The 9,047-nt window shown below is 33.6% G+C and overlaps 1 protein-coding gene across 1 annotated transcript; it reads left to right on the top strand.

The window, feature by feature from the left end:
* The first annotated feature begins 6,265 nt into the window (after positions 1 to 6,265).
* On the top strand, positions 6,266 to 8,273 carry LOC131050978 ((R,S)-reticuline 7-O-methyltransferase-like). Its single transcript, XM_057985301.2, has 3 exons — positions 6,266 to 7,119; positions 7,420 to 7,484; positions 7,565 to 8,273. The coding sequence occupies exons 1-3, from the start codon at positions 6,369 to 6,371 to the stop codon at positions 7,877 to 7,879; spliced, it is 1,131 nt and encodes a 376-aa protein (XP_057841284.1). The 5' UTR covers positions 6,266 to 6,368; the 3' UTR covers positions 7,880 to 8,273.
* Positions 8,274 to 9,047: the final 774 nt, after the last annotated feature.

Consider the following 9,047-nt stretch of genomic DNA (forward strand, 5'->3'; position numbering starts at 1 on the left):
TTAGTGCACATATCACAACTTGGATAAGATGAGAATTTAATCTTTCTCATATGATTATCCTTAAGTATTGTGTGTTTAGGCAATACTGATATCACATGCTTAAGTGATATCCTGTCATCACAAGATTTATGCGATGGACATTTGTATCACGTGTTTAGGTGATACTTCATATCATGTGATTAGGTGATATGATTTTCTAGAGAGTCAGATTGTGTAAAGAATGCTAACTATCATTTGAATTGTGATACTTGATATATTGTTTGCATTTATCTTACCTAGCTAAGAGGGAGTGTTAATGCATGATAGCTTCGGTAAGATAAATGATTGAATGAGAGATAAATGAAGTCTCTCATTCAATCATTTATCCTATCGATAATTATGATGAAAAACTTCAAGTTATTAATCCTTCATTTGATAACCATTCTTCTTTCGTATATGATCAATCTACTTAGTTCGATTAAATACTTAATTATCGATAATCATCCTATAGCATAGAATCCTTATTTAATTTTGGTTACATTATTTGTGTTCACCGATTATTAAATCGGGCTAACCAATACAATCTAACTTATATCGGTTAACATATTTAATAGTAAACAAATGATTATCAGATCAACCAAACACCAATTAGTATCGGGTGCCAATATAAGCTTGCATCGATTGATATCGGGTTATGTATGCACCAATTAATATTGGGTGGCAAGGTAAATATGCACGATTGGTATCGGGCTATGAAGTTAAGCATACACCGATTGTTATCAGTTGTTAAGATAAACATACACCGATTGGTATCGATTGTTAAACATACACCGTTTGTTATTACTGTGATTAGCAAACGGGCATGATCAAGTAATGTCTTGATCGGTCATGTCTAAAAGACATGACCGGTCAAGGCATTGCTTGATCATACCCAGCTTGCATATATATATCAAATGGCATTTGTGAGAAAGGATATCAAAAACAATAAATGCTCCTCTCACCTGCCATACAAAAGAAGATAGTCAGATTTATAATATAAATAGATAATACATAGAACAAGATAATATTAACTACAATATAACTTGCATATTCAATGGAAAATTGAACATCATTTACAAACGAGACTATAGACAAACAAAGGAAAACACACACAAACCCACTCCCACCAAAGGCACAAACCGATGGCCTACTTGGTGGGTGGCTTCTTGATCTTCCAGTCCTAAATCATAGCCTTCATCTTATCAAAGAGGGAGAGTCTCCTTTTTGATCCTTTATCAAACGATATAGGAGGGGATTCTAGAGTCACTTTCACCCTAAACATCGATGCCTCTAAACTAGTAGCAGGGAAAGAATCCAAATTTTGCTTCTTTCTATCCTGCCTCTTGTCGATCTCATCTTAGATGGCCTGTAGAGTTGCCAAATTCCTTTTTAATGTTTCATTGTTCGAAGTGATCACATCCTCCATTTTTCTTTTAAGGGTCACTTGGCTTTTCTAAAGCACTTCAACAGTCTTCATCATTTCCTTCATGTCCTCCTTCTGGTCAATCTTCTCATAAAGTCCCTTTAGTTCCTCCTCGATGCCTTCCCATTTATCTAGCTTCTCGGCCGAATTGTTAGGTGTTGCCCAAACCCTTTAGTCTTTGTCCTCTTTTGCCTAGTTGGAAACTTTAAAATTTGCTTCGACGATGGCTTCCAAGTCTATTAATTTTGGTTTTTGCCACATTAAGCTAACCTAGAAGCCAAAAGGTGAAAGCTTCCTATTTATTGTAGCCATCACATAGTTCATTAACTTTATCCCCAAAGGTAGGGAAATCCCATCTCCTTGGCAGATTCGTAGGTGAGGGACAGGGGAACCAAAGGAAGGTTTACAAGGGGTACCTGCTTTGCTAACAGGGTTATCCAAGGTCCACTCTAACCTAGTAGACCACGAGGAAGTAGAATCCTTAGAGGTATTTTCCTCTTTGTCTAGCTCTTTGACAATTCTTTCAATAGTGGGAGGGTTCGGGGGGTTCTTAGATTTAACCATTCTATTGGGGTTAAGCCAAGCAGGGGTACCTTTACGTTTAGGAGTGAAGTCGACATCTTTGTTCTCCAAGTTGTCCCAAAGCTCAACACACAAAGTGGGCCAGAAGGACTACAAGTCAAGACACTACTAGGGGTTAAAATTAGATGAATATCAAAATTATGTTTAGTTGTTGTGATGTCTTATATAAAACTTCAACTTATATGGTTAAAATATTTTTTAAAGCGAGAAATTGATTCAAATAACAAACAACAATATTAGAGTGGTTGTGTAGCGTAGTAAATTGTATTCCTTTGTAGTTTCACACTCTATTTGGACCCCAAATTTAGTGTTATCTTTGCTAGATCATTTGAAGCTTAATTGGGCCATATCCTACCCTATAATTTAATTATTGACCCCACAAATCAACTATCATCAAATACTCAATTAGGACCTAAGTTAAAATCACAAACTCCAACATTTGTGACTCCGTTTCAAAGGCCCTCTTTTGGTGGGACTTGGGGGTCCTCCAAACACCTCTCATCGAAATTCCCTAAAATTATTGTCATTTCTAGTGTCAGCCTTCACAATTTAGGTTGAAGTCACAATTTTTGTACTTGACTATTTTATACATGGTGAAATTTTATGAAAGATACGTTGTGAACCCTATATAAAGAAATCTTTCATCATTCATATGACCTAGTTGATTTAATGGAATTTTATGAGAATTGAAATCATCAAGAAAGCATTTTAGATTTGAGTATTTAGTCTATTGAGAAATAAGTTATAGTAACTTGCATACAAGAATAATTTCATGATGGAATTTGTTATTTTTGTCAGGTCATTACATTATCACTTGAAGGACTTGTCTAAATGGAATTGCATCACCATCATTACAAATCTAAGATATAATCATTTTAATTCAACACTTCAATTATAATTTAACCTCTATCCTCTTCGATGATAAACTCTATTTTTCATCAATCATAGCTATTTATGGAGGTGCAAACAACAACACGAGGTTTTACTTAAGCAAGCCCCTATAAAACACAATCATTTTCTGCCATTTTTGTGTCTAGGTGTAGATTTCACAATAGTGGAGGTTATCAATGCTTAGAGAAGACTAAGACTAATAGTACCAGATTTTAAATAGGAAGAAACTCGTGGACTAGGGTGCCTTCCAAACATATTCGAGGTTTTTTTTCTTATAATTTTTGGAAACATGACTACAAGACCTCTTGACTGCATTTTTACTCCTTATCAGTTTCGACACCCTCATGACTATGGCACCCTCCAATCATATCCAACACTTTTAGGTCTGGATTACAACTATAGATTTCTCTCTATGTCTCTTTTCTAGATCTATCTTACTGTGTTGGTTTTTTTAATTATGCATGTCACTGTTTATGCTAGAAGTTATATTTTTTCTATCATTTAAGCTAGTTCAGTTATACACACTTCACAATCTCAATTCTATTGCAACAAAGGAACAAAATTACAAGTGTCCACCTCTCATATAGGACTATAGTTGAACCTAATTTTTTTTCAATTAATATGTAATGCAGAGTTGAAATATTAGTTCAAATTCCTACACTAGGATCTTATTATCCCCATATCAAATTAAAAAAATTGGATTCCTTGTGATAAAGGTGTCATTCAAGTAGTTGCAAATATAAGTCAACAAATTAAACTTGATGAAATATATTTTCTCAATTACAATGTCTTGAAAAAATACCATAGTTTCCTAAAATATTGCCAACGTTGGCCAAACTCAAAAGAATTTATCTCTTTTATTGAAATGTGAAAGGTAGCTTGGATTCTGGATGCATTGATGCTAAATATTGCAACACCAATTGGAACAAGCAATGCAACACAAATTACAACAAGTGACAATAACAATGGTCATTGAGAAAGATGAGTGGGTTTAGAGAATGCATAATTCATTATAGGAATCAAGGATGTATTTTTAATGCATTGTATGTATCATTTAAAGGAGATGTTTCATTTCATTCTTGCAAAATGGGATAGAATAATATCAAGTGAAACATGCTACTCAACTAATAAATTCCTTGGTTCAAGACTCATATTTTTCTTATCATATGAAACTTGTTGGTGTTTCCAGTTGATTTCTCCAAAAGACCCTTTATGAGAGGCCACCTTTAATCTTGAAGATCTTGGATCACTGGGCCAACTGACAGAACAATGACTAGGGATAAGGAGCTAGTCACTCTTTACACTTTAGGCTTTGTTAAACCTAGGTGGGTGTCTCTTATAGCAGCATTTTTCAAATTCTCACAACTTATGTGATGCCATAATAGATGTGTTCTCAGACTATTATGTGAGTCAGTAATCTTTAAACCTCATAGGATGTGGCCTTCGTCCTTATACAATTCTGATCACAAAGAGAACTAATTATGCTTGAAAGAAAAAAACAAATTGAAAGAAAATAGTTATTAAAAAATTTGATAAGATTTTATCCTTACCATAGTTAGTAATACAATATTATGATCAGTGCCTTGTCCATTGGATTAAACACTAGATGAACCCTTATTACAATATAAAACATGCATATTCTGCACCATCTTTTGCCTTATATGATTGATACCTACTATCAGTCATAGCATAAAATAAATTTCACAATTGTATCCATGTACTTTCGCTTCATACAACCCTTTTGAATAAAGATAATCAATTTTAGTCTATTTTAGAAGAAGCTAAAGTACATACTCAAACTCATCAACACTGTGATGACATATGAACATAAAACCCTTGATTTCATTCATTCATATAAGATTTTGGATGACAAGTATAGAAAGACAAATTAGAAACCATTGGACCGGATTTCAAAATGTTCTATATCTATAGAATAAGTGCACATTATCCTTTTAAAAGTTTACTGCAAGTAGGACATGACACATAATTATAACATTGTACTGTAGAACATATCAACACTGCTGCAATTTTTTTACTCTTGGTAAAAGATAAACACACAAGCTTCTCTGAGAACTAAAAATACTATCTATTTTGTCTCAAGGAAGAAGAAGAAGAAAAACAAGGCCTTGAATATCCTCTTATAGAAGAATTGAGGATACAAAAAGCTTCTGGCCTTTTACAATATCAAAAATTAGGTGACCGACTGCCAGGAAAAAGACACCCTCGTGACTAGGGCACCCTCCAATCATATCCAACACTTTTAGGTCTAGATTACAATTATAGATTCCTCTCTATGTCTCTTTTCCAGATCTAGCTTACTATGTTGGTTTTTTAATTCTTTATGTCACTATTTATGCAAGAAGTTATCATTTTTCTTTCATTTAAGCTAGTTCATTTATACACACTTCACAATCTCAATTCTATTACAACAAAGGAACAAAATTCCAAGTGTTCATCTTTCGTATAGGACTATAGTTGAACCTAATTTTTTTTCCAATGATATGTAATGGAGAGATGAAATATTTGTTTATGTTCCTAGACTAGGATCTTATTATCCCCATATCAAATTTTAAAAAAATGGATTTCTTATGATAAATGATTCATACAAGTAGTTGCCAATATATGTCATAAACTTAAACTTGATATTGCCTAAAATATTGCCAACACTAGCCAAACTCAGAAGAATTTATCTCTTTTATTGAAATGTGAAAAGTATCTTGGATTCTGGATGCATTGATGCTAAATGTTGCAACACCAATTGGAACAAGAAATGCAACATCGATTACAACCAGGGACAACAACAATGGTCACTGAGAAATATGAGTGGGTTTAGAGAATGTATAATTCATTATAGGAATCAAGTATGGATTTTTAATGCCTTGTATGTATCATATAAAGGAGATGTTTCATTTCATTCTTGCAAAATGGGATATAATAATATCAAGTGAAACATGCTACGCGACAAAATTGCGGACTTTGGTTACAGTATCACCACGTTTTCCCTTTGCCTAGTTGAACCGGCGAACAGATTTGGAAGGATGTGCTTGATTCATGGTTCAACTATGGATTCTTTGAATAGGCGAACAGATCTGGAAAAGCGTGCTTGATTCGTGATAGTTACAAATTCATTTTATGTTTCTTGATTCATGGTTCAACTATGGATTCTTTGAATAGGCGAACAGATCTGGAAAAGCGTGCTTGATTCGTGATAGTTACAAATTCATTTTATGTTTCTTCAACAGATTTTTCGAGAGACAGTCAAGATGAGTAGGCAAATTGTTTGAGGGTTTATTTTATTTAGATAGCTTCCCCATATTTTTCAAATTCTAACTGCAATTATGATAACTCAAGTTACAGGTTGAAAGTAATTATAAATAGTTGTTCTCATTCTCATTTGTGAAGCACATTGCATTTTGATTCAATCCATACATTGTGAACTTCTACTTGCTTCTCAATGGCTCCTCCACTTACAGTTGCAATTCCCCAGGTTTCTGAACAAGAAGCCCAAATGGATAAGCTAAAACTGTATGACATAATGCTCGGCTCAGCTAAGCCCATGGCTGTGAGAGCTGCTGTTTTGCTGAATATTCCGGACATAATTGCTGAGGCTTCAGGCTCTCTTACCGTAGAAGAAATTGCTGCTCATATTTCAGAGTCCACCAAAGAAGAAAGCCCCCCTCCCATAGAATATCTGTTTCGTCTTCTGAGATTTCTAGCCTCCCAGGAAGTGTTTATTGAGATCCCACACCAGGACGACTTCAGGCAAACTAGATATGGCCTCACAGGCGTTTCTAGATTACTTGTTAAGGAAACAAGAAAAGGTGGTCTATCCGTGCAAAACTATGTTCCATGGTTGTTGGCATTCAACAATCATAGTAGCCTCCAGGGATGGCTGCATCTGCATGAGTCTGTGTTAGAAGGCAGCAGCGCCTTCAGTAAGGCTTTTGGTATGAGTTATTGGGACTACGTTGCAAACAATCCTGAAGCCAACAAGACATTGAACGAGGCCATGTCCTGTGACACTCGTGCTGTCATGTCTAGTGTTGTCAAGATTTATGAGGAGGGATTTAAGAAGATTAATTCTTTGGTTGATGTTGGGGGAGGTCTGGGCTCTGCCTTGTCCATTATTGTGGGCAATTACAAACACATTAGAGGAATTAATTATGACTTGCCTTATGTCATTGCCTCTGCACTTCCTATCGCTGGTAAGGTTGAACTTGGTCCATTACTTTTCTAAGAGTAGATGTGTTATTGTCAAGAACCTCCTAACTCTGTAGGCTTAATTAGTCTTACGTCATTTTAGTTTCGTTTAAAAGAAAAAGATTGGGTTCACAATGATGCCATTCGTTTACTGATTAGTACATATAATTATGAATAATTATTGTTTATTAATATAATATTTTGTGCATCAAAATGATAGCAAGCTAATATGGTGTTTTTTTTAAAAATTATAGGAGTTCAACATCTGATTGTAAGCTAATATGGGCTGGTTTTTAATATTGTAGGAGTACAACATGTGAGTGGCAATATGTTTGAACATATTCCATCAGCTGATGCAATCTTTATCAAGGTATATAAGCTTAGGTTATATTTGCGTCAATTTTATAATTTTAAAGAGTAACTTAAATTGAATTGAAAATTTTATTGCAGTCAGTTTTGCATGATTGGAGTGATGATGATTGTGTAAGAGTGTTGAGAAGGTGCTATGAGGCTATACCAGAAAATGGAAAAGTTATAATTGTTGATGCCCTTATTGCTGAGGGAAAAAAAGATGAAGATAACAAAGAAAATCTTCTAAGGAGAGTGGGACTGGCATTTGATATGGAAATGATGCTATTGAGTACTGGTGGAAAGGAGCGAACAGAGATGGAATTTAAACAAATTCTTAGCAAAGCGGGTTTCAAAAGCTACAGCATCTTCAAATTACCATCTTTTCAAAACATTATTGAGGTTTCCAAGTTCTGAATCAGTTCAGTGTTTGTTCAATAGTCACATTATTAGTAATGTATTAGATGCTCCATGTATGTTAGAGTACTTGGTTATAATATTATATAAATAAATTACTATCATCACTTAAAGGAATGATAAATGCATCATTCTTTTAGGGGAGATATAGTTACTAGTTCCTAGAGCTCTTTGGATTGGTTTAGTTTCAAACCACCTCGAGTTAGTTGATCTTTCGTTGTTCCTTCTCTTCCTCAATTGTGATGTGAGTGTTGTGGGTTAATTCTAGCCCATGGGCTATTTGTTCTATGGTAGTCATCATAGTTATACTTTTTATTAGTTTTGTATAAGGTTTTTGGTCCTTTCAAAACCTACCTTTTATCTTCTACAAAAAAAAGGGTTTTTAATTGTAAACATATATAGTCCCATGTGTTATTATATTCATACTCAACTTTTTTTTTTTTTTTATGGAAAAGTCATCATGATAATTTTTATCACACAAAGAGTGATACAACAATAACGTGTTTTACTTTGTTGCTTAAATTAAATATTCTATCAACCATTTTAAACTAAATTTTTACTTTGATCACTCATATCATGTGAATTGATAATATTTTGAAGATGATGTGGACTAATAAATTTTAAGGTATGTATATATATATATATATATATATATATATATATATATATATATATATATATATATATATATATATATATATATATGTTTATCTCTACAAAAATTACCAGGAGACAACACTCGTTATCTTAAAACAAAAAGTAGTTATAAAACTACAGCTGAAACTAAATCAAGAGTTCCGTAACTAAATAAGATACATCATGGGAGAGGAAAATCCATACATCTATTGACATCAACACCTGATATGACATGTGTATGATCCTCTTAGCAACCACAACATCAAAGATCCCTGCAATGAGTAAATAAGCATTGTATCATCTGGCTTCTTGTGTGAATAACCAGAAATAGATTTAAATGCAAATAAAAACTCTATCGTTGTTTATTTATCTTATTGTATCCTTTGAACATAGTTTGAAACTCATATTTTAAAAGTTCCCTAACCATTTTACATTTCGAACTGTGAGGTGATTTTTTATTAAAGATGCACATAGATATTTATTCCTACATAAAATAGTTAATAATAATAATTTGACGATTAACATGGATATA

This window comes from Cryptomeria japonica, chromosome 6 (assembly GCF_030272615.1).
Source record: "Cryptomeria japonica chromosome 6, Sugi_1.0, whole genome shotgun sequence".
Classification (NCBI taxonomy): Eukaryota; Viridiplantae; Streptophyta; class Pinopsida; order Cupressales; family Cupressaceae; genus Cryptomeria; species Cryptomeria japonica.